Genomic DNA, 27,712 nt, shown 5'->3' with positions numbered 1-27,712 from the left:
GGTGAGAGAGCCGCGGTGGGAAGGTGTAACAGAACGAACGGGACCGGAGGGCGATCCTGTGTGTTTACAGCAGCGCTCCTAATGGTGGGGACAGCAGAGCCTGAAGTCAGGGCTGGGCGTCTCCTGACGCCCAGGGACAGGTGAGGGTCTGTCCCTGCTGACTGCATGAAAAGAAGGGAAAAAAAAAAGTGTATGTGTTTGGGAATCGGGAGTGAGGCGAGAAACGCAAAACTAAAAACTGAAAACCAACTCCCACTATTTCCCCACATTTCAGAATCAATCCAGATTTCAGGAAAGGAAAAGAGACTTCACTGGACACAGAAGTAGTCACCTTAATAGACGTTCACGTGTTCTTGGAACAGATTCTCAGAGAGACCAGGGACAGACAGATCTATGCCCCTAAATAACGGCAGTGAACTTGGGGTGTTCTCGGTCATTACCCTTCCACGTTTGTGTTACAGAATTCCGTATAACTTCCCTTTAAAACCAAAACCAAATGTTGCTCCGAGTGGGGCGAGTTTAGGTACACTAACCATTATTCAATTCTCAGAAATAATCTAAAAAGAGCTCTGCTCTCAGTGGCCGTGGTGCTGCGGCATTTCTGGAGTTCTGTCGTGTAACGCTTTGGCGACTCTGCCCAGCCGTCCTCATGACGCGTCCTCCGTGGATCCGCCAAAAAGTCTTTCAGAGAAACCTGGAAATGTTCGGTAATTGTTTCATGTTGAAGCGGGGCTGCGTCTTTCGGAGCCACAGCTCCGGCCGCTGAAAGGACACTCGGGGGGTGCTCGCCGCAGTGACCGCGTGAAGGAGAAACCCCTCCTGGTATGTCTTTAAGGACAAACAGCTGCGGCCCTGGGTTCCAGTCCCCGCCCTGCCTGGCCATTGCCGTGTGATGCTGTCAGGGTTGCGGGGACCTAAGAGGCGGACCTGGCACGGGTGTCAGGACGGTCTCACGAAGGGACGAGTGTGTCAGCACAGGGCCAAGCACAGGGCGCAACTGTCAGTGCGGACGGGAGCCGGGGCCTCTGGGACACACTCCCCCTACACACGGCGTTCCTGTGGGCTCCAGCGGGCACCGTGACCGAGCCCAGGTGGCCGGCTGCCATGCCCCCCACCCGAGGTCCCTTTCCGGACCCCTGCGCCAGGCTGTCTATGGTGTGCCCGGTGCCCGCCCGGCTCTGAGCTCCCCGATTCCTGTCGGATTTGTCTCCGAATGTCCGGCACCCCCAGTGCTGCTCAGCGCCGAGGGGTACCCCAGGCCCACTCATGAGTCACGGTGACTCACGATGGAAGATGACCTCTTCCAGAGGGGCAAAGGGAGTGCCCCTCACGTCCTTCAGAGTCCCTAAGGAAGGAGCTTGTGGGCTCTGGGCCCGAGCCCCTTTGGCCTTTCCTTGGGCTCTCATGACCTGTGCGTGGCAAGCTGCCCCCAGTGATTCTGAGTCGGCTCCTTATTCCAGCTCTTCGCACCTGCAGTCCCCTCTCTGTCCGAGTGTCCTGTTGAGGAAGCCCCCTCCCAGCCCTTGCTCCTTAGGGTGCATACACCCCCCACCCCCGGCCCGATGTTTCTCTCCCCTGCCCCCCGGCGCCCGTCCTCTCCCTCAGCACGCTCTTCCTGTCTCGTCGCCCGAAGCGAGTCTGTCTCAGGGCTGGGGTGTGGGCAGGGGCGCATACTGCTGTGCCTCTTGGAAACTGGAGGTTTTTCTCACCTCCCTTCATCTGGGTCTTACACATCAAAGCAGGAAACCCTTACCCAGCGCAGGTTCCATTTCCTAAGTCTCCGTCTGCTCTCTTCACACCGCGTGGCGGGGTCACCCCCCACGTGCCCATTTCTGTCCCGCATTTGGCCTTCCCAAGGGCCTCACCCAGGGCAGCAAGCTTAGGGAACTTGGGGGCCCCACACCGTCCCGACACCGAATACCCGAACGGAAAATGTGGGAGGCCCAGCCTCACCGTATACCATGACTTAAGCTGTGTGATGGTCTACGCCATGGTCACTGGAATATCTTAAGAACGATTAATATTTTTCTTTCATTTTTTTCAAGTGCATCATTGATCTCATGCCGTCAAAACTGAGGCGCTCTGTTGGGCAGAATGCAAGCTTTCACGGTTCATCTCTTTTCGTCTTCAAAGTAATGTGTGGAGTTCTGTCCTGAACTTTTAGTCCACTCTGGTTTGGTTTTGTTTGTTTTTTTTTTCTTCCAAAATGGAGCGTATTAGGTTAACTTTTACGAGAAGACCATTAAGACCTCCTAATAACAAGCATTAGAGTGGTTTGGGGAGAATGGAGTTCCAGAGCGGGAACGGGGGGTGGTCGGGGGGAATTTCATCTCAGACCCTCATTTTATAGGTGCTGGGGGACCACGTGACCTGTCCGGTGTCAACCAGAAGGAGGCAGGTCTAGGTCCTAACTTAGAACAAATCCTGTGTTCTTTCTGTTCTGTTCCTTAGAAGACAAGCTGTTATTTTATCACAGGCAGTGGAAACTCTGACTCCTGGACAGAGCATGTCCTACAAATGGGAGGCAACTCTGGTGTTTCAAGATGTGATATGCCAAGTAGAGGGGGGAGGCACTGCGTGTAACTTCTCTCCTTCACTCCCCCTGCATGTTTTATGATATTCTCATGTGACACCTGGGGACTCTGGCCCTCACGGAAGTGAGGTGACAGCCAGTAAGTACCCGCCCAAGCCCTGAGCCCAGGCCTTTCTCCAAGTCTTGGCTCTGGAAGTCTGCCTCCTGCTGTCTTTTAAAGCAGACGTATATGTACCCGAATAACTTGGAAATTGCCTAATTTGGGCTCCTAGACTCTTGAGCACTTATCATTTTTATAGAAAGGACGTAGAATGGTTTGGCCTTGGGGCTGAGTGACCGTGTTTGTGTTTTGAGATACGCTGGGAGCCCGCAGGCATTGTGCGGGCGGCAGGCCACATGCGGCGCTGGAAAGCCTGGCCTCACATCCTGGCCCCAGCACCGTTGCACTCTCTCTGTATCTTGTGATCTAAATACACACCAGGCATCACAGAGGGGAGGTTGATTTCTCTGCAGAAACTTTTTTTTTAAGCTCCTCCTCTGGGCCGGACACTGCACTAGGTATGGGCCAAAGGCCCTACAGTCTGGCTTTGTCTCTGCTGCAGGGCTTACGAGCACTATTCCTGGAGTCACACGCCTTGTTCCAGTCCTGGCTCTTTGACTCCCACACAGCGGGATCTTGGGCGAGCTGTTTGGTCTCTTCGCACCTCGGTTTTCGCCCCCGTAGAAGGGGACTAACACCCACGGCACAGGGCTGTTGGGAGGGCCAGTGCAGGAGATCCCTCGCGAAGAGCGGCGCGCCGTGGGTTCTCGGGGAAGGTTGTGCCTTGTCCGCTGCAGAGCGCTGTGTGTGTGTGAGGACGTTTACGTGACTGTGGCGAGATCATCGTCACGTCGTCCCAACGGGTGGTGGCGCATCCGTCGCCCTGCTGACTTTCCTCCCTTATTCATTCTGCCCCGCCAGAGGCCAGCAGAAATCGTGGATGAGGAGGAAGATGGAGGAAAAGCGAACAAGGATGCAGAGCAGAAAGAAGACCTCTCGGGAACGAACGGTGCTGTGGAAGGAGCAGGAGAGGAGGCGGCGCCGGCTGACTCCGAGCAGGCCGAGGGCGTCCCGCGTCCCAGCGAGGAGCCGGTGGCCCCCGCCCGCGGGACCGGAGGCACGGATGAGGAGAATGGCGAGGAGCTGGATCAGGTGCATGCCGAGCCTCCCGAGGCAGTGGAGGAGGAAGTCAAGTCGCAGGGAGCTGGCAGTGCACAAGGCGAGGTACTTGTGTGTTCGTGTGTGAATGTGTGTGCGGGGCACACGCCCATGCACTTCGGGAGTTGCCCAAGCACTTAGGACTTGCACTGAAACCACTTACTGCCGAGCGGGGAAGGACTCGACACTGTTTGCTTGACCGTATTATTTCGGTCAGTTAACAAGTGCTGCCATCCACCTCTACCTATCAGAGAGTCCACGCATCTGTCCTGTCACCCACCCACTCATCCGTCTGTCCATCCAGCCACCCACCCATCCCCCACCCACACATACACCTACTCCTTCACCCATCAACACAGTCACCCACCCAACTTCCTGCCCACCCATCCCCTCCCCCACCCGTGCACCCACGCAACCACTCAACCCCCCACCCACCACCGACCCCTGCACCCCTCATCTACCCGCTCACGCACCTGTCCGCCTATCCCCACCCATCCCCCCCGCACTCAGGCACCCACTCACCCATACCTCCGCCTGCTCACCTACCTGTTCCACACCTCCACCCACCCATCACCCATCACTCATCCACCCCACCCCCATCCCTTGTCTCACTCTACAGAGTTCGCAGAGGCTCCTGAGAGTGTATATAACAAATATGAACCAATACAAGTTAAGTTCAGATCCGGGGAGGCACAGACAAGAAATGAACATCAAGGCCATGAGATCTAGACATGAAAGAAAGCACATCCCTTCTGTCATGGGTGACTTCTTTGTACTCTGTTAAGTCTCACTTGGTTAGTCCCCATTAAATGGATTAATTGAATTACGCATTCGATGCACCAGGCATTTATTAATACATGGTGCTACTTATTAGACCGAGAGGGTAAGGAATGACATGCTAACGCCTCCTTCCTAGCCCGTGTTCCCGCTAGGGTCCCTGCAGCAGGAGAGTCTCACGTGCAGGCATCCTTCCAGAGCTTGGATGATTAAATTAGAGACTGATGAATGGAGTCAAGTTCAACGTCCTAAGAGGCAGGATGCACTCTGCAGCCTTCTTCCCATCCGGGAGAATGAACCCTTCCTGTCTCTCCCTCTGTTCAGGGCCCAGGATCTTCAGGCTGTAACCTCTCACGCGGGCCTGGATGTCTTTATTCCTGAACCTGGTGTTGTGACTGTGGTTTTCTTGATGATTTACTATGGGTTCATCTGTTTTATTTTGCTTGGGTGGGGTGGGGGGACCAAATTTAGTAATGGTAAAATAGCAAAACCTTCTTGTGGCCAGGTTTCAATAACCGGCACAGAGTCTTCTGTAATCTGTTGTCTGCTTTATACGAAAACATTCTCAGCATCTAAATGAAAACACTCAATGTGTCTCCTGTCTCCTCTTTCCTTAAGGTGAGGGAATCACAGTTGTAGTCAGTTACAAATTCCCCAAATGCTGTTCTGCAGAGTTACTGAAAATGAGCGAAAATTTGTATCCTGAGTTGTTTGTAGCTAAAATTAGAAAAGGAAATCAGTCCATAACATGATTCTCTTTCCCTCAATAAGGACATCAAATGAACTTCTCAAGAAACACACACACACACACACACACACACACACTTTCTCAAGGGAAGCAAAATGGCTCATCTGGGGGTATCACCCGCAAAGCACAGTAACATGGAGGACCGTGTCCTCGCTGTCACGGATATGGTAACTACGGCAATCGGCTTCATGAAGCTCTTCATTATTGTTGCCTCTGATGAAAGTCTCCAGCAAGAAACCCGAGCGCAAACCCTCTGTGGGACCTCGGTCCTGAGGTCCAAGAGTGCGCTCTCCCAGTGCTCTGGGTTTTAATTCAGTGCTGTCACCTCAAACAGCTGTACTGAAACCAGTGGGGGACCTGTCTGTCCATTCTGGAAATTCAGCTTTTAAAAACAGATGTCTTCTAAGAATTGGGCCTCGGTCAAGATCAAGGTCCTGGAATGTGCAGTCCGGGTCTTCCCAGGGTGTCCTGACGGGGAATCTGAACTCGGGTCCCTGCTGTGTGATGAGTCAGGGCTGTTAACTCTGCACATGCCAGAGCAGGGCAGTCACCCGCAGGGAGACTGAATCTCGCTCCACTCGTCTCTCCCCTGAGGGCAGTGCAGGCTGTTTCCATTCTCCCCCACAGGCTCCTTCAGGTACATTTGAAGCGTATCGAACATGCGAAAAACAAGATCCATAGGAATTACAAATTATACCTTAAAAATAAACTACTTCAAAAAAGACTGTTTGTTTCTAGAATGGCCCCACGTTCAGTTTAGCAGGTACTGTTTTGTTCTGTGTAGCCATTCTTAGGTACGGTGTGCTGGGATGGCAGACAGACAGACAGCAGGGAAGCAGGAGAAACGCAGGCCAAGCCACGGATATGGAGGTCACGTGGTGTTGGAGACACTTCCCAAGATAACTGTGTGAAAAAGGAGTCCCGATCTTTTTTCGTTTTCTGTTTTAGACCATCAGTTATGGCTGTAGGGGAAAGGGCCTTGGAGCTAGTCCTCCTGGCCCCACTCGGGTGGCCCTTACGAGGGCGGTGGAGCCTCCAGGGTTCCACGGAGCAGAGCTTGTAAACCAGGGAATTCTGATCTCATCCGCTTGGATTCCGGTCTAGTGGGAAGCAGGCACATTGGATGAGACAAGATCCCTAACAACATAAAAGAAGCCCAAGTCCAGGGTTGCCCGTAACATTGGAGAAATCCTGCGTCTGTACTTGGTTTGCTTCCTGCCCTTACCTCTGCACACGATGGTACTTGTTATCAGAGTCACAAGGAATCTATGAGCTCTGATTCACACGAGAACAGCTGGTATGGGGCTGGGTTAATGTGACATGGAGGTAGAACTGCTGTGCTTTTTTCTCTGAAAATGCTGAAATGAAAAATATAAATATGCTATTGAAAATAAAAACTTAAAGTGAGATCAAGGAAAAAAAAATTGAGGGGCACCTGGGTGGCTCAGTCAGTTAAGCATCTGGCTTTGGCTCAGGTCATGATCCTGGGGTCCTGGGACGGAGCCCCACGTTGGGCTCCCTAATCAGTGGGGAGTCTGCTTCTCCCTCTCCCTGCCGCTTCCCTGCTCTTATGGTCCCAGGTAGGGCTTTTGTGCAAGTAAGGTATTGAGGACGGTACGTCCACTGGCATGATCAACTAAAACACAAAGGGGACCCCAGGAACTATTTTTAGTTGACTGTTTATATGATTACCTAAATATGGAGTCATTTTTTTTTTTTCCCTTGTAAATTTTATGACCTTTGGGACGAAAGAACTAAGTGTCTTTGTTTGGATCACTTTTCTTCCAGGCTGACTTAGACCCTCAAAGACCACCAAGACCCGAAGTAAAAATCACGAGCCCGCAAGAAAACGAGAACGAACAAAACAAGGACTATGCTGCCGTAGCATAGACGATTTTTAAGAAGACAGTGTATTGATCATCGGGAAAATGAAGGGCTTATAACACGTGGCTAACACGCGAACAATAAGGATAGAGTTACTGCTGAACATAATGTGACAATATGGTTGAATGCTGCAGACGGAATTCTAAGATTAGAGGCTTCATGGAAAGGCTAGATGATTTTGAGTAGCTACTAAAGGAGAGTGGCTTCTTTTCATGGGATGTGTCTGTAAAAGTCATTTAGAAAAATTAAGAGGGGTAGAGGGGCATGTTGCGCGGACGGCAATCGGCCACTTGTCTCGGTAAGCGATGAAAAAGGAAGACCACGCCCATCTGTACTTCTCTATACATTTAGAAGTGAGGTTAGTAGAGGGGAGCTTGTTCTAAAGCACTTACCTAGGAAGGCATAGAATTGTAGAGACGATAATAGGAAGGCATGTACTATTTTTTTTTTAAAGCAATAAACTCTTGCATAAACAAATTGTAATTTAGTTTCAGAGACGGCAGTAGATTCCTGACTTGTTGACCTTCCTTCCTTTCTTCCTCCTGATCCCAAATCCGTCTCCCAAGAATTAAAAAGAGCACATTTTGGAAGGAGGCAGTCTCCATGCAGTGTGTTAGTGATTCATTTCTGCACGCCTCTCCCTCAAGTGCTTTGGGTTTTAGTCCTTACGGCTTTGATGACACACTCAGGAAGGGCTTTCGTGAGTGAGCCCGGTGGGACGGTTTATAAGGTCTGATACCCGAGGGTTTTCATGGGTCTAGTCTACCTTTGCCAAGAATACCCATCTCTTCTCCATCCTGTTACTACATTAGAAAACTCAATATTGGCTAGTCTAAAGGTTGAATTCTCTCCAGTTTTTTAACAAAAGAGCAAAAAACCAAGAATGCATTTGACTTGCTTTTTAAAAGCCTTATTTCTATTAAGATTAGCCTTGTTATATTTTTGCCCTTAGGGATATCAGCAAAGGTTTATTTTAATGGCCAGTTATAGTTAGACTTCCAAGCAGATTCCTTCCTATATAATTAGAAGTCTTCTGATAGACATTGTTGAAAAATGTTTAAATTGTCATGATGAAACCAGTTTCTTATTACAATTTTGTGGGCTAATTAAATGAACTCATACCTTGTTAGGTATATATGGGGAAAGACATAATTGTATTAGTTTTCTGAATTTTTAAGAGATGATGCAGATCTTCCTCAAATATAGAAATTATATATTTTTCTCATATTAAAGAATATTTTTATTAATGATGTAGATGTTACAAATTTGGAAGGAAACTTCTAGTGCTTTTGTAGAATTCATTATTAATCATAAGGTTAAAAGATTTTCTTCCCCTCCAGGTTTCATAACCAACCATTTAGAGTAAGGGTATTTATATCAAGTACTTAATAATACTACAGAAAATGAATGTTTTTTTTTTTCCTAGCAGCTATTTTAATATTTTCTACAAATAAGAAGCATAAATGGAGACAATAATGTAATAGTATTGGAAAAGAGATGGTGTTATAAGGGTATGTTGATCTGGCAGGTAGAGTTGTAAGTGGGGGGTTCTATATTTCCGGTATAAAATCTAGATGGTGCTTTATAACAGGTAGACTTCTTTGTTCAAAGGGGACGATCTGAAACCCTGTAGACTGGAAGCAACACTCTTGAGTCGCTAGGGAAATAGACTAGCTGGTTTTTTGATGTTAAATTCCCATGCCATTACTGGGCCTGGGGTTAATGATGTTAAATAGTTTATAGAAATCAGGAATTAAATGCAAGAAGTTATAACTAATTTTCAAGGTGATTCTTGCACTTTCCTTCCTTGAATGAGTTTCTCTTTTTTCCTTCTTTAAAAGAGCTACATTGCTTTTTTTTCTTCCATTCCTCATTATACCATAAACTTAGGTTTTCAGGACCTTTTTACAAGTCATTTCAGTGAAGCCCAATATTGTTTTACATGAAAAACAAAAGATACAAATGCTTTAAGAAGACCATGGACCATAGTAACTGTAGCAAAAAATGGAAAAGTCAGGAAGTAATTCTTGTCTTGGATGTGCATTTTTACCACTTGTTAACAAGATGTGATTGTGACCTATCTTGAGATGGACAACAGCTCATCCCCTGAAAACACCTTGTAAACATACACCACTAAAAAAAAAAAAAAAAAAAAAAAAAAAAAAAAAAAAAAAAAATCTGTCATTGAACCAAGGAAAGCATCATTCACAGAGAACGGGGAGCGTGAACACCATTTTGAAGATGACGTCAGCATGAGGAAGGAAAGGTGATCTCTTCCCACATATGGACGTGGTCTCTGTGGGCGTCATGGTCTCCGTGGCAGGCGAGCTGCACGAGTTGAGCCGGACTCACGGACAGATCTGAAGAGAGCTTATGTAAGCGAGCAGAAGAGATCCTGGTCTGGTGGCACGGAGTGTTTCCAGGAGCGAGGATGCTGTGACAAAATCCTCTAACTCTAGTGACTTAGCCAGAGGAAGGCTTTGCCGGGTCAGTCCTTCATGAGGCTGTGGGTACAGACCCCCTACCTAGTTCTAGTTTTATGGAACTTGTTTCTCAAGCTTAACTGGGGGTTAAGACATTTGTAAACAACCAGCTTCTTAATTGAATGGGAAGATTAGAGATTTGCAGAGCAAAATACAGATTTTTAGCTGTCTAGTTACACAACAGAATATTATGGCCATATGATAACTTTTTACTCATTGTTTTTCTCTGTAGCCACAGAATGCCTTTCCATTTATGAAGGCATTGCTTTTCCCCTTAATGTGTTTTGGGGGATGTTCGAATGCCAACTCATGGGAAGAGCAGGATAATCTCATCCTCCTGTTTCATTCTGAGAGTGTTGGCTCCTGCTGTGGCCCATAAAGTCAGAACCATCCACATGCCCATGGCCCGGAGCCCGTTAGCTAGCTCTGTGGGCTCCCGGTTGTGAAGCCACACTAGTGCGAACGTTATCTTGCTAACTTCTCCAGCATATAGCTCATAATCTGGCATCCTGGAGAATGTCGCTCATATAGCTCATAATCTGGCATCCTGGAGACTGTCGCTCAATGACCTATCTTCTACAATAAGGGATAAAGTTCATTCCCCTAGGAAACGTCTGTGGCTATAGAACATCAGGAAGCTTTCTTTACATTATTAACGGACCCTCCTAAAAAAATTTGCTCAGTCCTTTCCTTGTTGCTCAGTCAGTGGTAACTCGAAATTTTTAAAAGCAGATTAAATTACTAAAGGGAAAGCATCCCATGTGAACTGCTGCCAATCTGAACAGAAAGAGAATGTATAGATATTCACATCTGCATATCAAATACTGTACAGATGCACTCGCACACTTTAAACCAGTGGACGGGCCCCCTCAGGCACAGCGTTACTAATAGAACAAGCCTCTTCTGAGAGAAGCAATGTGTAAAAACACACGGAGAGGAAACGCTAAGAAATGATCTGTATCATGGTGCTTTAAACTTGTTTCCTTCAGGCTTTAAGAGCTTTAAAGTTTTCCAAGTTAGAAAGCTTCCAGAATTTTAATGAAAAATTTATTCTATGAAGGGGTGATTGCAGATAGACAGACAGACAGATGATCATCTTGTTTTCCTGACCTAACGACAGAGTACAAACCCTCAGTTCTTAGTTACCAGCCTTAACTACCCTATGCTTTAGCTGTGGAATATTCCACACCAACAGTGGCTCTGTCGGAAGGTTTATCCCTGTGAGTGACTATGCGAGCGTGATTTACGGGAATGCGTAGAGAACTCTCTTTGGAACCTAGTAGCCAGGTTCGCTACAAATAGAATACAGGACTGACTTACTATTCCACAACTTGATCCATGATGTTCTAGCTCAGGGCAGAAGTTTTGTAGGGTCCTTGAGTGACTGTTGTGTCCTCGAGTGGCAACACTTTCTTGTTTTCTCTGCACCCCCCCCTTCTTAAGGTTATTCTGTTTTTCTAAGGTGACAAGCACCTGCAGTTCTTTATTATTAAATATCGGTCTTGTAAATACTCTAAGATTCTTGCTTTCCAGAAATTGTCCCAGTGTGGAAGTGGGTCTGATTTTTGTCCTCCCCACGTAAAGTTTGCGTATTTCCTACCATGAACTCTGAGGGACTTGGAGAGAGCATGAAAGTATGTGTCTCGTGGTGGTGAAGAAGGAAACCTTGCTTTGGAAGAGGTAGGACATCCTGCAAAATATGGGGCATCAGGAGAGGATTTTCAGATGTCTGGATAACCGTAAAGCATTTGTCAAATCAGGAGGTCGGTAATGGAGCTCCGTCGACTTAAGCCAACAACAGACTTCGCTTCAGTCTACGAATGGACCGAATGAATTCTCTGTAGTTTCTCTGTAGTCGATCAGATTAAACCACACAGTCTCACTGAGTGACCGAGTTATTGTCGCAAATGTCATGGCAAGTGGGAAGACAGAATGACCGTAGTCTGTTCAGAAGTTTGGAGAAAACTCACCCCGGTTTTTTCTTCGCTGCTTCTTTTGTGCCTTAAATCCTTACTATGTACAATGATAATGGGTGATTATTCATGTTATAAGTAAAGGTTAAGTTGCGCTTATCATTTTTATGTAATTTATATTTAGAACTTCTCTTTGTAAGGAAAACGATTTGTGCTTTGATACAAATTAAGAGCATTAGTTTTTTCAAAATTTCTGTATCCGTGCTCATTCTGAAATATGAAAGTTTACTGTTTCCTCTTGAGTAAATAGATCTTTGTTTTATTTAACTAAAATGTGTCTGGCTTGTTTTATTGCTTGTTTATGAGTTTGTGTGGTTGATATTTCATTTATCAGTTCTCTACATGACGTTTTTCACAAATGCAGTACAAACTTTTTGATTTAAACCATGTGGGAATTCAACACACCAAACGATACTTCTGTTTCTTTTTGGCATGGGTGTTAAGCTTTATCATGTACATAAAAATTGTTTACATCTTCATAGACATGTTGTTTAGTTGATGAAAATTTCAGGTATATTAAAAAAAACATTGTTTTTCTTTTATGAAATGGTATTAGGGAAACACGTAAGTTCCCCTTATGCAATGAATAAGATCTCTTTAAAAACAGAACAAATTGCTCAACTTACACATATTTTGTGTAGATATACTTATGGGAATAAACTTACAGTTGTTTTTTAAACTTACAATTTTACAGAGGTCAGCTAAAATCTGGGTTTTAGTTTGTGGGCGAGTCACTGCTTTCCTTCTACTGAATGAAAGTTGTTTCCTGTTTTCCCTTCACGTTTGAGAAACAAAGGTCGTTCCTCTCTTGATTTGTAGTAACGAAATATGTGGGTTGGGGGTATCGCAGCTGAGGAGAGTACCGCTTGAGCAGTTGACCCAAATATTTCTGTTGTTCCACGAGAGTGAAAAAGGAAACCTCACCAACCAAGAAGTCTTCTGGATTGCTACAGGCAAAACTCTTTCCACCCTTCCCATCACCAACAATGACTGTCTTTACTACAAGGTATTGTATACAGTGACTAGCCATGCACCACCTATAAAATTCTTATTTATGAAAATAAATATACAGCTTTTCTGCAGGTTTCCAGGTGTTTCCAGGTGTTTAAGGTTTCCTAATGGGACCTTAATCTATTCAATATTTGTACAGATCTCTCAAGTTCCCTCACAAACTCAATCTTCCCCTGAAGACACAAAAGATGCAGAGATATCCTGCACTTCTTTTTCATTTATTATTGGTTTTATTATTGATTTCATAATAACAAAAATGGCTTTAAAATGCAAAACAAAACAAAACAAAACCCAACAACCATCAAGTTTAAAACTCAAGGCAAAGCCCCTTGGTTTCACTGTATTTGTTCTTTGTGGCTACAAAAGCCTGAGGATTACTGCGGCTCTCCCCCCACTCTGGCTGCTGGTTTATTGGTTTCTCTTCCTTCTCTTTGAATCTTTGTGGTTTGCCTGAGCAATCTCATGTGCGATCATGTTCATCACAGCCACTTCCATACTCGTGACTCCCAGATCTGGGTTTCCAGGTCAGCTGTCTTCTGCACGGGAGCTCCAGACCTGGGCGTACAACTGTCCGTTGGATACCCCACCGTTGCCTCTAACCCATTCCATTTTCTTAGAAATACATTTATTTAAAAAAAAAATTTTATTGCTTCTGAGAGTGGCCAGCAGGTCAGGGAAGAAGCAGCAATGTATTAATGTATTTCTTCTTCTTCTCTCTCTCTTTTTTTTTTTTTAAAGTATTTTAATTCCAGTATAGTTACCATTCTGTGTTGTGTTAGTTTCAGCTGTGCAGCATATCAATTCAGCATTTGTATACCTGACAGTATGCCCAGCACGGTTAAGTGCAGTTGCCCTCTGTCGGTCGCCGTACAAAGTTGTAATGGTCTTACTGACTGCATTCCCTACGCTGTGCTTTACGTCCCATTAGCACTGTTTATTGAACAGACTGTCTTATCTCCCATCGATCTATACTGTCGATCTAGAATGTCCCTAAAACACATTCTTGGGCCAAGATTGGAGGAGAATCTTATTATGGCCTGAGTTGGGTCCCCCTGCCCCCCCCCCCCCGGCCCCAAATTTGTATGTGGAAACCGCAGTGTGATTGTATCTGGAGATAGGGTCCTCCTGGAGGCACTTGGTTACAGCAGGTCATAAGGATGGGGCCTGAAGCTTTAGGACTGGCAGACAAGAGACACGCGTGTTTCCACTCCCTGTTTGCCCACACAGAGGAAAGGCCACATGAGGACACAGCGAGAAGGCAGCCCTCTGTCTCCCTCTCCAGAAACCAGACCCACCAGCACCTTGATTACAGACTTCCACCTACAGAACGGTAAGAAAGTAAGTGTCTGTTGTCAAAGCCACCCCGTCCGTGGTATCTCATTACGGTGGCGGAGAGGACGGAACCACATCCCTTCCTGCTGGGTCCTGATCGTGTAATGGATTGGATGTGTTTATTTATTTATTTGGTCAGTGAATATACAAGAGAAAATTCTCACTCAGATCTTTTATTGTCAACCAGTTCTCTTGACGCTCAAGGTAACATTAATTTGTGTCTTGTCTTAGGCACACTTGTTTTCTAGGCTTCTGCTCATGAGCCCGGTTCCTCTTAGGAGTGTGAGAGGCTTTCTTGGTGGGGGCGGGGATCCAAGGAGGCCTGCCCAGGGTCGAGCGCCCCACTAGAATCTGGGCATTGCTTCTGCACCGATGTGGGGACTACTCTTGAAAGACATGTCCTACTCCCTGCTTGATGCCTTCCCTTTTCTCAAACTTTTGGATATGATCTCTACCTCTCTTTCTCTCTCTCTCTTTTTTTTTTAAGATGTGACCTCTTGGGGCAGGAATGACTCAAGTGTTGGAGGTACTCAGCTCTCCTTGTGATCGTGTATTCAGTTCTTGTGTTCACAGATGAAGGAAGCATGTTTGTGACAAAGGCCTATTTGTCTATTTGTAGAGGAAGGTCTGTGTCCATAGATTGGCCTCATGTTCTGCTTTCCCTCTGTTTTTCTGGGGCTCCTTATGCTGAAACTTCACTTTTAAATAATATATAACTTATAATAAGAAGGGATGTTTGGTTGCACGAACCCCCTACTCCACTAAAACTGTCTTGGCTCTTTACTGATCTGTAGATTATTATAGGCTAAACTTGTCAGGATCTGTGAAAAGCTCTGCTGAGATTTTGATTAAATCTCTATAGATCTTTATAATATTGAGATAGCCATAAATCTGAAACTTTCATTTATCTAGGGCTTTTAAAAAAAGTTAAAAAATTTGCATACATTTTACTGGAAAGGACTTGAACATTTTTTTAATGTATTTATTCCCAGAGAGTTTGTAATTCTGTGGCTATTGTGAATTGAATAGTTTTTTAAAAGTTATGTTTTCCAAGGATATATTCATGGTGCTGAGAGATGTCACTGTTTTCTATACTAATTTTGTATTTAGCACCTTGCTGAACTCTCTTTTTAAAATCAGTCTGTAAGTTTCGGTGGGATTTTTAATGAAAACTATAATGTTGCCTACAAAACTAAGGGGGGTGGTGTTATGGACATTGGGGACATATGTGCTTTGGTGAATGCTGTGAAGTGTGTAAACATGGCGATTCACAGACCTGTACCCCTGGGGATAAAAATATATGTTTATAAAAAAACAAAACAAAACAAAACAAAAACTAACACTGGTTTTTTTCTGTTCCAATCCTAAAATACATTTTTTTCTTTCCTTATTCTTCTTGAACTAGCTAGGGTCTCCAGCACGTCTTGAATGGAAGTGGCAATAGTGGATATTTTTGTCTTTCCCTGACATTAAGGGAATGTTTCTGGTAGTTAACACGAGATGTAACATTCGTTCATATTTTTGGTAGGTAACTTCTATCAGGTTAAATTTCTCTTTCACTTGTAGTTTCCTAAGAGGTTGTTTTATTTGCAAACTCTGAAAGGATGAGCTATGAACGATTTTTTTTTAAAGATTGTATTTATTTATTTGACACAGTGAGCAAGAGAGATCACAAGTAGACAGAGAGGCAGGCAGAGAGAGAGAGAGGGGGAAGCAGGCTCCCTGCTGAGCAGAGAGCCCGATGCGGGACTCGATCTCAGGACCCTGAAATCATGACCTGAGCCAAAGGCAGAGGCTCAACCCACAGAGCCACTCAGGCGCCCTTAATTTCTTTAGTGGTTACATGCCTAACAGATTTTCTGTTTATTGAACCAATCTGGCCATTTATATTTAGTTAGAAAATTGTTCATTTCCTTCAAGTTTTATGTTTGTTTGCCAAAGCTACTTATAGTAGTATTTTCAAACATTTAAAAACTCTTGTCCACATGTTGCCATGTTCTCTCCCTCTTTTTTTTTTTTTAATCTCTAGCGTTGCTTATATCTCTTTTTTCTTTCCTGTTCATTATCACCAGATGTTTGTTTTTATTAATGTTTTTTAAAAATACCCCATTTTCTGACCCTCTGTGCTCTATGGGTTGCATCACTGCTCTCCATTCTTTTCACTAGGATTTCCTTCCCGCCACTTTCTGTGTGTTTCCTGTGACGTCTCAGGGCGAATGCCTTGCTCATCACACTTTGGCCTGGTTCATACCTAACGTGTGCTTTCGAAGCTGTCCAGTTGCCAAGATGTGCCCTATTACCTGTAAGTGCAGGTTCCGATATAAGCTATTTTTTAATTGTCATTTGGCTCTAAATTGTTTTTTAAGTTTCCCTTCTCTTCTCCACCGACTCACAGGTCAGTGGGGGTGGGCAGGGGGATGCTGCTGGCGCCCCACCCAGAGCCCATTTCATGTGGCCGGTGCACCGCTCCATCCAGCGCTGTGCGGGCTGCCTTCCTCTGAAGAGGTCCAACAGAAGCGATCGTGGGGGTTCCCCTTGCACAGGGACGACCTGCAGCCAATGACCCACCGACGTGTGAGGAAATCGCGTGAGCCCCGCCCCGCCCGCCCGCGTCTCAAGAGGACACCAACTCCACGTGCAGTTTCCGCTCCAGACCTCCCTGGGGGATCAGGCTAGGCTCGGTGGGGCCCCCTCCTTGCCTCACTTTCCCCTCCGCTCTCTCCCACACTTCTCCCTCCCCCTGTCCATCGTACCTGAATCCCCATCTCAGGTTCTGCCTCTGGAAGATACAACCCAAGCTGGGGGATACCGGAGCAGCATGGCTTGGGAAACAGATTTCTCGGGTGGAATTTTGGGCCATGGAGACCTCAGCAGTGGGCGTCCCACCCCTGGAGGTAGGCGGAGGTTTGATAGTCTCTGCGGTACTGTGTCATCTGCAGTAACGTCGGAGGGCGTGTAGGGGGAAGGGGACATATGCTCTGGGGCTATCTATGTCTCTGGGATTTGAGGGGTCCACGGGGGAAATGGTTACGCTGGGGAGGACGGCTGGAATTAGGTTGCTCTTACTAAGTGCTCTTTGACACTGAAGAAAGAAAATGACAGGCTCAGATCTGTTAGCGATTGAAAGCAGAGTATAAACTTCCAAGGGCCTTATCAGCAGCATTTAAAAGAATTCATTCCTTCGATGTTCCAAAGCAGATAGAACTGCAGACCAAACCCAGGATATAATAAGAGAAGGAGTCAAAGAAAGCTGAATTCTCAGCCTAGGCAAGTCCCCTATGGCAATGCGAGGTCCTTAAATTTAGGGGAAGGATTAGGAACCCAAGACTTCGTGTGGGATCCTCTGGGTAGGTGCAGTTGAGAACCTTGAACCCACTCTAATTTCTCCTGAACCCTCTGGATCTGAAGAACTCACTCCCTATCACTGGAAATTTGAGCCCTCTCCCCTTCCTGAATACCCTGCAGCGGTCTCATTCAAGGGCAGACCGTTTACTAGACTGTGCTGACCATCTTGTGAGAACCAGTACAGCATGGCCGCAGGGAGGATGTTAGATCAAGAAGGGAAGAGTATACAGCTGGACGGAGAGCTCGCCAGCTCGGAGACATGCCCTGATGACACAAGACTGGATTCCCCAGCACAGACCCTAGGAAACAGTTCTCATATGCTCCTGGAGTAGCTCTGAGAAGATTAGAAAAAGCACCGGTTCCAGTTAAAGGAAGTATATGTGTCAGGCGGTATGATCGGCTATGGAGGAAGAGACAAAAAATCGCTTGATGTGAGCGAGCTAGGATAAGTCTCCTGTGTAAGACAGGAAGGTGTTAGGAGAGCTTGGAAGATACGCCACTTATTAAGGCAACAAATGCACTGGTGAGCTCCAGCATTTTTTAGGAGCTGAGCCGTAGCTCTATTTTGTAGGCTGGAATGGATGGTAGGAGATGCTGTTGCAGAACTGGGCTTTGTAGGAACAGTAAAGAAGATGGGGTCCCAGAATATATGTAACCAAAGCAAAGTTGGGGGAATTACTGTTATGGACAGCAGGATTGGATTGGGACCCGCAGGGCCTGGCTTTGTAGGATGCATGACGATGGTCATCAGGATATGGTGTTCCTGAAGGATGCATGACGATGGTCATCAGGATATGGTGTTCCTGAAGGATGCATGACGATGGTCATCAGGATATGGTGTTCCTGAAGGATGCATGACGATGGTCATCAGGATATGGTGTTCCTGAAGGCAAGATAATTGGGCAGCTAACAAGGATGTTGCTTAATGTAGATGACCAAATGGAGTAAACAGTGGTCAAGCAGTAGGCCGAAGTCAGTTGCCCCAATAAATGGTCACAATCCTTTGCCTAGTTTTCAGCCTGAACTTTTTTTTTTTAGTCTCAGAATGAATTAACTACAGAAGCCAGGTCCTCATGGAGAAGGACCCTGAAATGCCGTGACATGGGCAGGTTAGCAATTTCCTCACTCCTTCCCCAAAAGTAACTATAGATGTGTACTCAGATAACCACACATGGAGGAAAGGGAAATACTCAGTTTTTTGAGCACTGCTGGATACAGGTTCCAAGTTGTCATTGATTTTTGGGGACCCGAAGTGATATTCTGGTCTCCTCTATCACTGTAGAGACATAGAGGAGTTAGATAATACATGGAGTCCTGGCCAAGCTCCCTGTCAGAGTGGATCCAGTAGGTCCACAGACCCAGCCAGGGTCATTTCCGCAGTCACAAATGAGTAGAGTGGATGTTCTCAGGCCTCACCTTGATTCTTATGACCTGTAGGACTTATCACAGAGGGAAAGGCTAAGAAACTCTCCCTCTAGGCCAAGAAAATAAATATCACATGTTGAGGGAATGACTGAGATCATTGTTATTCTTAAAAATGTAAAGGATACAAGGGTGGTAGCCCCTCATATCCCCATTTATTTCACTGGGCCTGGCCACTGCTAAGGGTAACAATAATATACCACCACCATGTAGCAAATAGCCCAATTCCTGAAGCTTGTGTCAAACGCTGTGTCTTTATTAGAAAAGGTTAACATGGCCTCTGGTACATAGTATGTACCTGTATTGATTAGGCATATGTATCCTCTTCAGTACCCAGGAAGAAGGAGAATCAGTTTGCACTTCTATGGGCTGGTCAAGAGTAAACATACAGGTCTTATTTGTCGGGGACCACCTCCGGCCGGGAAAGTCCCCGCCATTACAAGATGGCGCTTGGCTCACTGCCAGCAAAATATGGGCAAGTATACAACGAACGTTCTGGTGAAGCCCGCCTAAAGGAGGACATAGTCATTGGCTGTTTCAAATTTAATCAGCATAGTAACAGGACTCTCATTGGCTCTCCCCATTGCTTGGCTCCTTATTGGTCACCCTGCCGCATATAAGCTAAGGAAGTTGACGAAATAAACGGAAATGAAGCATTAACACCATACCAGGCTGATTGTCATTTTTGCGGGCTGAGGGCGACACGTATTAAAAGGTTATGTTATTTCTCTGGAAATCCATACTACTGTTACAGCTCTTTTTGGGAAATATTTGGTTGGCCATATCTTATTTCATTCTTTTACTTTCAACCTTTCTGTGCCTTTCTAAAATTATCTCTTGTCAATGGCATGTAACTGGATTTTAAAAATTCAATCTGTGAATCTTTGTGCTTTAAAAGAGAGCTTGCTTAATTTACATATATTTTCACTTCATTGTATGATCTCATTTAGATAGATCTGTTTTTCATATTTACTTTGTTTTCTGATTCTAGAAAATTCTCAGGTTTCCCATTTTAAATAATACCTTAGTCCCAGTCTATTTTTTCTGTCTGATAACTTTTCTTAGCTAGGTATTGGGCACTTCATTCACTTTCCAAATCATGATCTTTCTTTATATTTTTACCCATTTATATTTTATGTTGGTTTGTAGGTAATTACTTCAGATATTTTTTCAGTTCCCCAAATCTTTCTCTCTTTTTAAAGATTTTATTTATTTGAGAGAGAGAGAGCATGAGCAGGAGGAGGGGCTTAGGGAGAGGGTGAAAGAGACACCCTGCTGAGCAGGAAGCCTGATGCAGGGCTCCATCCCAGGACCCCAGGATTATGACCTGAGCTGAAGGCAGACACTTAACCAGCCACCCAGGTACCCCTCCCCACATCTTTCTTTAGCAGCATCTAAACTACTGTTTTGTTTTTTTTAAGATTAATGACTATGGTTATAATAATTCTTAATAGACATGCACTCAACATAGCATACAAACATATAGAGTAAATATTAACAGATTGAAGGAAGAAATAGAAGCAATAAAATAACCGTAGGGAGTAGCAGACTTTAATAACCCCGTCTCAACAACAGATAGATCCTCCAGCCAGAAAACAGCAGACACGAGCCATACTTTGAACCGAATAGAGCTAACAGACACACACAGAACAGTCCATCCAAGAGCAGCAGAAATCACCTTCTTCTCAAGTGTGCACGGAGACGTCTCAGGATGGGTCGTGTCTGGTCCACAACACAAGTCTTAACAAAGTTAAGAAGGTTGAAATCACATCAAGAATGTTTTCTGACCACAATGGTTTGAACTAGAAATCAGGAGAAAGCGCTGGAAAGTGCAAGAGACAGCACCGCTCAACAACCATGCGTCAAATAATCAAGGGGAACTCAGAAAGTATCTTGAGACCAACAAAATGGAAACACAACCTGCCGACACTGATGGGATATGGCAAGAGCAGTTCTGAGGAATTTATACAGTGTTAAATGTCTACATCAAGAGAAAAGAAAGATCCCAAACAACCTAGTCTACACATCAAGGACCTAGGAAAAGAACAACAAAATAAGCCAAAAGTCAGCAAGAAGAAAGCATATAATAAGGAGGAGGGCAGAAATCCATGCAATACCCTAGAAACAGAAATGCACTAACACACAAGAAAGACAAGGAGACTAAGAATTTATACACAAAATTGACAAACCTTTAGCCAAACTTACCAGGAGAAAACGAGAAACTCAAATAAGGCGGTGAAAGTGGGAATATTACAACTGGTATCACAGAAGTATGAAGAACCACAAAAGACGGCTGTGCACGGTTGTGTCAACAAATCGGATTACTTGGAAGAAACAGATATGATTCTAGACATGTATAATCTATCAAGACTGCATCACGACAAAATGGAAAATCTGAATAGATCAATAATGCGTAAGGAGATTGGAGCAGTCATCAAAACTCTCTCAGCAAAGGAAAGCTCAGGACCAGATGGCTTCGGTGGCGAACTCTACTAAATATTTGAAGAAGAATTAATGCTAATCCTTTCCAAACTCCTCCAAAACACCGAAGAAGAGGGAACACTCCCAGACTCATTTTATTCGGTATACAAAAGCCAAACAAGGACCATACAAGAAAAGAAGATTATAGGCCAGTAATGTCTGGTGAACGTATATGCAAAAATCTTCGACAAAATAGCAGGAAAGTGAATTCAATAATGCATTAAAAGGATCACACACCTGATCTAGTGGGATTCATCCTCGTGATGCAAGCCTAGTTCAACATCTGCGAATCAGCAAACATGACACACGTTAACAGCATGAAGGGTAAAAACCGTAGGAACATGTCAATAGATACCTAGAGCTCATCTGACAAAATTCAACATCCTTTCATAATAACAACTTCGACAAATTATCTGTCGAAGGAATGTGCCTCAACATAATAAAGGCCTTCTATGACAAGCCCAAAGCTAACATCCGAATGATGGAAAGCTGGAAGTTTCTCCTGTGAAATTAGCAGTAAGACAAGGGTGTTTACTTACCACTACTATTCAATACAGTCCTGGAAGTCCCAGCCAGAGCAATTAAGCAAGAAAAAAAAAAAAAAAAGAATCCATATCAAGGAGGAAGAAATAAAATGGTCGCTGTTTGTCAATAACATATTATACATTGAAAATCCTAAAGCCCCCACCAAAACCCTGTTAGAATTAATAAATTCAATGAGGTTGTAGGATACAGAGCCAACATATAAAAATCATCTGTGTTTATAAACATTAACAACAAGATATCTAGAAAAGAAATTAAAATAATTCCATTTATAAATATTAGCATCAAAAGAATAAATTACATAGGAATCAATTTAATCAAGGAGGTGAAAGACCTATATATTGAAAACTCTAAGACTATAAAACTATAAGAAAGAAATCAAAGAAAACACAAGTAAGTGGAAAGCTATCCTGTATTCACAGATAGGATAAAATTTAATATTTTTTAAATGTCCAGCCTACCCAAAGCCCAAGCCATAAAAGCAAGAAACAAGTGGACTACAAGTTAAAAATCTGCATGACAAAAGAATCAACCAAATGAAAAGTTCGACTGTAGAATTGGAGAAAATATTTGCAAGCCGTCTATCTGACATAGGGTTAATACTCAAAATACATAAGGAACTCATAAAACTAAATAGCAAAGACCCTAATAACCTTTTCTGAAAATATGCAAAGGAACTGAATAGACATTTTCTCAACATATACAAGTGGCTGGCATGTATGTGAAAAGATGCTGAATATCACTAAGAATCGAGGACATGGGAAAACTTCCATAAGATAGCTCCCAAATCTGTTAGGATGGCTGTTATCAAAAAGACAGGAGATAATGTGTGTTCGGGAGGAAGCGGAGAAAAGGGGTCCCTCGCACAGCATTGAGGGGAATGTTAGTGGGGACAGCCATCATGGGAAACGGCATGGAGCTCCCTCACAAAATTCAAAGTAGTCTATCCTGTGACCCAGCAGCTGTACTGGAAATGAAGTCAGCCTCTCAGGGATCTGCATCCTCATGTTCATAACATTAATGTGCGTTATGCACATTAGCCAAGACATGGGAAAAAACTGACGTGTGCATCAACGGACAAATGGATCAACAAAATGCAGTACGTCCATACAGGGGGACGAGTCACGAGAAAGAAGGACATCCTGCCGTTTGCACCGACGTGGATGGACCCAGAGGACACGAGGCTGAGGGAAGTAAACCAGGCAAAGAGTGGCAAGTAGTGTGATCTCACTTGTACGTGGAGTCTCAAAGAGTCAAATTCACAGACGCAGAGACTATGATGGTGGTGACCAGGGGCTGGGGGTAGGGAAATGAGGTAGGTGCTGTATATTTAATATACAACATGGTGACTAGAGTCGACAATCTTATATGGGCAAGAGAGCAGATTTTGAGGGTTCTTACCACACCCACATATGAGAAGATAACCATAGGAGGTGACGGAGGTGTGAATTAGCCGGATGGTGGCAATCATTTCACAGTGTATGTGTCGAATCATGTTGTACTGCATATACATACATATTTATATATATGTATGTATATATAAAATATATATATTTAATATACTTAAATTATTATATTTAACATAATAATATACTACTTAATACAAATATTTATGTATATAAAATATATATATATAAATGTTCAATTTTACTTCAATAAGTCTGGGAAAAAATGACTGGTTCTTTTGTAGAAGCTCTGCTTAGTTTTTCAGATTGGTCCTTTTGTTTGTTGGGAGGGTCTGTTGTGCCATGATGGTATAGTGGTTAGTACTCTGTGCTGTGGAGGGTCTGTTGTTTTATCATGTCTCATAGCTCTTTTCCAAGTTTAATAATTTTGAACATACTTAAATATTTAATTATAGACCTCTAGGACTTTAAAAGCTGCTGATTGTGGCTTCTGGGGTGTCTGTTACCCCATCTGCGGTGTTTGCTGACTTGACCTCCCGAGATCCTTCCTTACACGGCTTACACCTTCTTACCGTGAGCGCACCTCTGCCCTTTATTTTGCATGAGACAAATATACTCTGGGTTCTGGAAGTGTCTCTGGGAAGGCTTCACTTTTCCTTTTGTCACCGCCCGAGACGTTTCGTGGTCGTTTCGGTGTTTGATTGAGGAGTCCCGCAGTCCTGGCGTGGTATAAACTTGGGACCCCATGAATATTGTAAGGCTGGATTTTAGTTTTCCATGTTTCATGTATTTTTTTCCTATCGAGAAGATGTGGTGGAGAGCAAAATGTCCACGCTATTTCTAGGAGCCTGCCAGCCGAATTTTTCCAACTGCTCGCTCATGAACTGGCTGTTGTCTGGGGATTCCTGTCTTGGTCTGTTCAGGCTGTCCCCTCCGCCATCTCCCCCTTTAATCTGGGGTCACTCCCACTGACTCGGTGCCTCAGCATCAGGCAGACCTGGTTTGAGTTTTGGCGTTTAGCACATATGCTGTAACTTAGGCAACTTGATCAACCTCTCTGAGTCTCAGCTTTCTCACTTATGCACAGGAGAAGATAACAGTAATTTGTCGACTTGTGAGGATTTATAGACAGCATCCATGGAGGGGCTCGGCAGAGAGCAAGCCCTCTGCAGCTGTTAGATGTTATGATCATTAGCTTTGACTCGGTTTTTGGCATCTTCTTCTGAAATTCCTGCCAAGTTTCCCTGGCTTCCTGCTGCCGTTTTATTATCTATCTTTGAGCCAGAGTTGATTTTTTTTTTTTTTTAATTGGTGCTTTTCCATTATCGACAAAAATACTCCCTGAAGCACTACTTTTGTTGGTCTTGCTATACCTGTATTACCTGGGACCTACTGGGTTCATGCTTTCTGTCTCTCACTAAAGCTGCTGCTTAATTTTCAGGGTGTCCCATATAAAGAGAGGGAGATGGTATTGATGGTGTCTGGTAATAGTCCATATGAGAGTGGGGATGGTCAGCCATATTGCATGCACATTTTTTTATTTTTCTGTTTTTGTTTTTGTTTTAAAGATTTAGGGGCAGAAGGAGAGGGCAAGAGAGAATCCCAAGCAGACTCTGCATTGAGCACAGACACAACACAGGGTTCAATCTCATGTCCCTGACATCATGGTCTGAGCCTAAACCCAGCCTAACCAACGGAGCCCCTCTGGCGCCCTCTGCTGGCCATATTGTTTTATGCATCGTCATCTTGACATTACTTCTACTAATCTTGGCTGCACTGAACACACAGACGGTTTATGTGTAGACTGGGGGGGGGGGGTTGTTTTCACATCTACCTTAGAGCCTTAATTACTGTTGATCCTAACCCATGAAGCCCAAACAGAATAGCCACAGGTGATTTGAACGTTATACTGGATAGTCTCTATTACTCAATCTGTGAAGTGGTCAATGTTAGGTTTCCTTTAAAATACTTGTGGGTAAGCAGACCCCTGTTTGGACATCACACTAGTGTGCGCATTGAAGTTTTAAACATGAACCTCTTTATCATTAATGAAAGGCTTACAGAATTCTCAGCATGTATAGTTTTGTGCCTCCAAACTTTGCATCTCTGTTCCTGTCCATGGACACGACCCCAGTACAAGGAAGGAGGGAGTCAACAGACAGTCACCCATTTTCCAGTTTTGGAGTCAGATCCATCTGTGGATTTCCAGAAGACGGTCTCCAACTAGAAAATAAAACAAAATCATGGTGACAATTTGGGCTATGCCAGACTGGAAGTGCAATTCGTCCTTCATTTCTAGTAGTGAAATGTCTAAGTCTGCTGGGATTATTTCAAGGTCCGTGTTCATCATATCCATTTTCTGAAGGAAATTTCCTAGGAAGAGTGTCTGGTTACTTGATGCGGATATTGCTTTCCTTTCTGGATGGAGACCATCATCCTCAAATTAATTTCCTGTTTACCGTTCAATATTTGAAAGCAGGAAATTGTCATAATAAACGGGAAGCTTGAGATGATGGTGGAAATGCATTCAGAAATCCAGTTGCTGGGGAACTCACTGCTGCCTACTTTAATTTATTAAAAACCTAGACCTCATTTGGCATTTCCCCCCATTCCTATTCTCATCAATAGCCCATGATCAAAAGAACTTTATTAAATATCGATCTCTACTTGGCACTGTGGATGATTGGACCCCTGTGCATGAGTACCTTGTAACAACAAACACAATGAAGACCACAAGAACGAAATGACAGTGTTTATTTGATACTTAATTATTGATAGACATTCTTCTAAGAACCTTAGTTAGCTTTTACAAAATGTAGTCCTCAACAGCAGCTGTGTGAGGAAAGGGCTGTTATTACTTCCATTATATCGATGAAGAGACACAAAGTCAATAATTTACTCAAAGTCACACATCTAGTAGAGAGAAGAGTCTGAAGTCACCCCTTCCCACGTCATTAACCACTGTGTTCTACTGCGTCTAATCTAATGAGGACAAAAGAGAAAGCAGAGCGGGGATGCACATGTGGACCAAAAACAGAAGTGTGGACTTGTTACCGCACGCTACATGTCAGCACATTTTGCAGGATGGGGATGAGAAGACAGTTTGAGGAACTGGACATTGAGGGGAATTCCTGCTGGGCCAAAGAGTGGGATTCTGAAAAGGAGACTGCATTTGTAAATTTATCGGAAGTATGGAAGAGGCAGTTGGAGAAGCACAAAGATTACATTTTACTTTATTTTTATTTTTTATTTACTTTTTATTTAATTTTTTAGAAAGATTATCTATTTATTTATTTGACACAGAGAGAGAGAGATCACAAGTCGGCAGAAAGGCAGGCAGAGAAAGACAGAGGAGCAAGCAGGCTCCTCGCTGAGCAGTGAGCCCGATGCGGGGCTCGATCCCAGGACCCTGAGATCATGACCTGAGCCGAAGGCAGAGGCATAACCCACTGAGCCACCCAGGTGCCCCTATGTTTTACTTTATTAAGAAAAAAAAAAAGATTTTATTTATTTGGGAGACAGTGAGAGAGCAAGAGAGCATGAGCAGGGGCAAGGGCCGAGGGAGAGGGAGAAGCAGGCTCCCAGCTTAAGGGAGCCTGACCTGGGGCTTGATCCCAGGACCCCAGGATCATGACTTGAGCTGAAGGCAGATGCTTGACTGACTGAGCCACCCAGATGCCCCGAAAGATTACATTTTAGAAATGGAAATGGTCTGACGGGCCAAATGGAGAGCAGAGTAGATTAACTTAACGCTGGTGGGCTCAGGTGGTTGGTTTGCAGGAAGCAGAATCGGCACCTCCCAGAGACCCAGCTCCTGGGAACTGGACGGCTCAGTCCATCAGCCAGCTCCCCTCCATGGTAAGGAGAAGCCAGGGAGGGTGCCAGCCTGATGTGGTCTCCTCAAGACATGTCCGCAGCCTTCTGCCTGTCACCAGAGGCAGCTGTTTTCATCCACCACCACACCTGTTGAAGCTTTTTATCCTCATGCTGGAGCAGCATGACCTGGTGACGCAGATGCCACCTAGGAAGTCAGGAAAGTCAGATTCTATTCTTGGCATTTTCTGGAACGAGTAGCTGGCTGGGAGTAGTAGTCATTCTGGGTAGCTCACTAACAAGACATTTTAATGAGTTAATAAATCTTTCTTACTGAACTACATGGAAAGACATGAAACATTACACTTGAGCTACTCACCAGCCTTAATTAAACTTGACGTTGAAAAGGTCATCGCCCTGTCTGGTGGGCTGCAAATCTCGTCAGACCTGACAGTAGGGACGACTGTAGGGCTGAAAGCAAATGTGTGCACAGGACGTGGGGTCCAAGGCCGACCCCAGGAGCCCTCCCTGGGTGCGTCATAAATGAGCTGTGTCCTAGCTAACACTGTTTGCATCTGTATTGAGTGCTGGCTCCGTGTACATCATTGCTCCAAGGGTTTAGATGCATTAATGCAGTTAATCCCCAACAGCAACCCTAGTAGGCACATGCTGTTATAGTTCTTAACAGATAAGGAAACTGAGGCACAGAGAACTGTAAGGGCTTGGCTACGTTTCCACGGTCTACAGAGTGATAGAGCCAAGA

General features: G+C 44.6%; 1 protein-coding gene across 3 annotated transcripts in view; it reads left to right on the top strand.

Annotated features, from left to right (window-relative positions):
- The window catches only part of DCDC2 (doublecortin domain containing 2), a 131,506-nt gene extending 122,167 nt beyond the window's left edge, over positions 1 to 9,339 (top strand). For all 3 annotated transcript variants that reach the window (XM_059179457.1, XM_059179459.1, XM_059179458.1), the window contains exons 10-11: positions 3,495 to 3,797; positions 7,045 to 9,339. In XM_059179457.1, coding sequence (XP_059035440.1) covers positions 3,495 to 3,797; positions 7,045 to 7,146 — 405 coding nt within the window. In that variant the 3' untranslated portion in view covers positions 7,147 to 9,339. The remainder of the gene's footprint in view (positions 1 to 3,494; positions 3,798 to 7,044) is intronic.
- Positions 9,340 to 27,712: the final 18,373 nt, after the last annotated feature.

This window comes from Mustela lutreola, chromosome 6, assembly GCF_030435805.1.
Source record: "Mustela lutreola isolate mMusLut2 chromosome 6, mMusLut2.pri, whole genome shotgun sequence".
Lineage (NCBI taxonomy): Eukaryota > Metazoa > Chordata > Mammalia > Carnivora > Mustelidae > Mustela > Mustela lutreola.
Note: the sequence above shows the minus strand (reverse complement) of the source record. Positions and strands in the feature narration are given on the sequence as shown.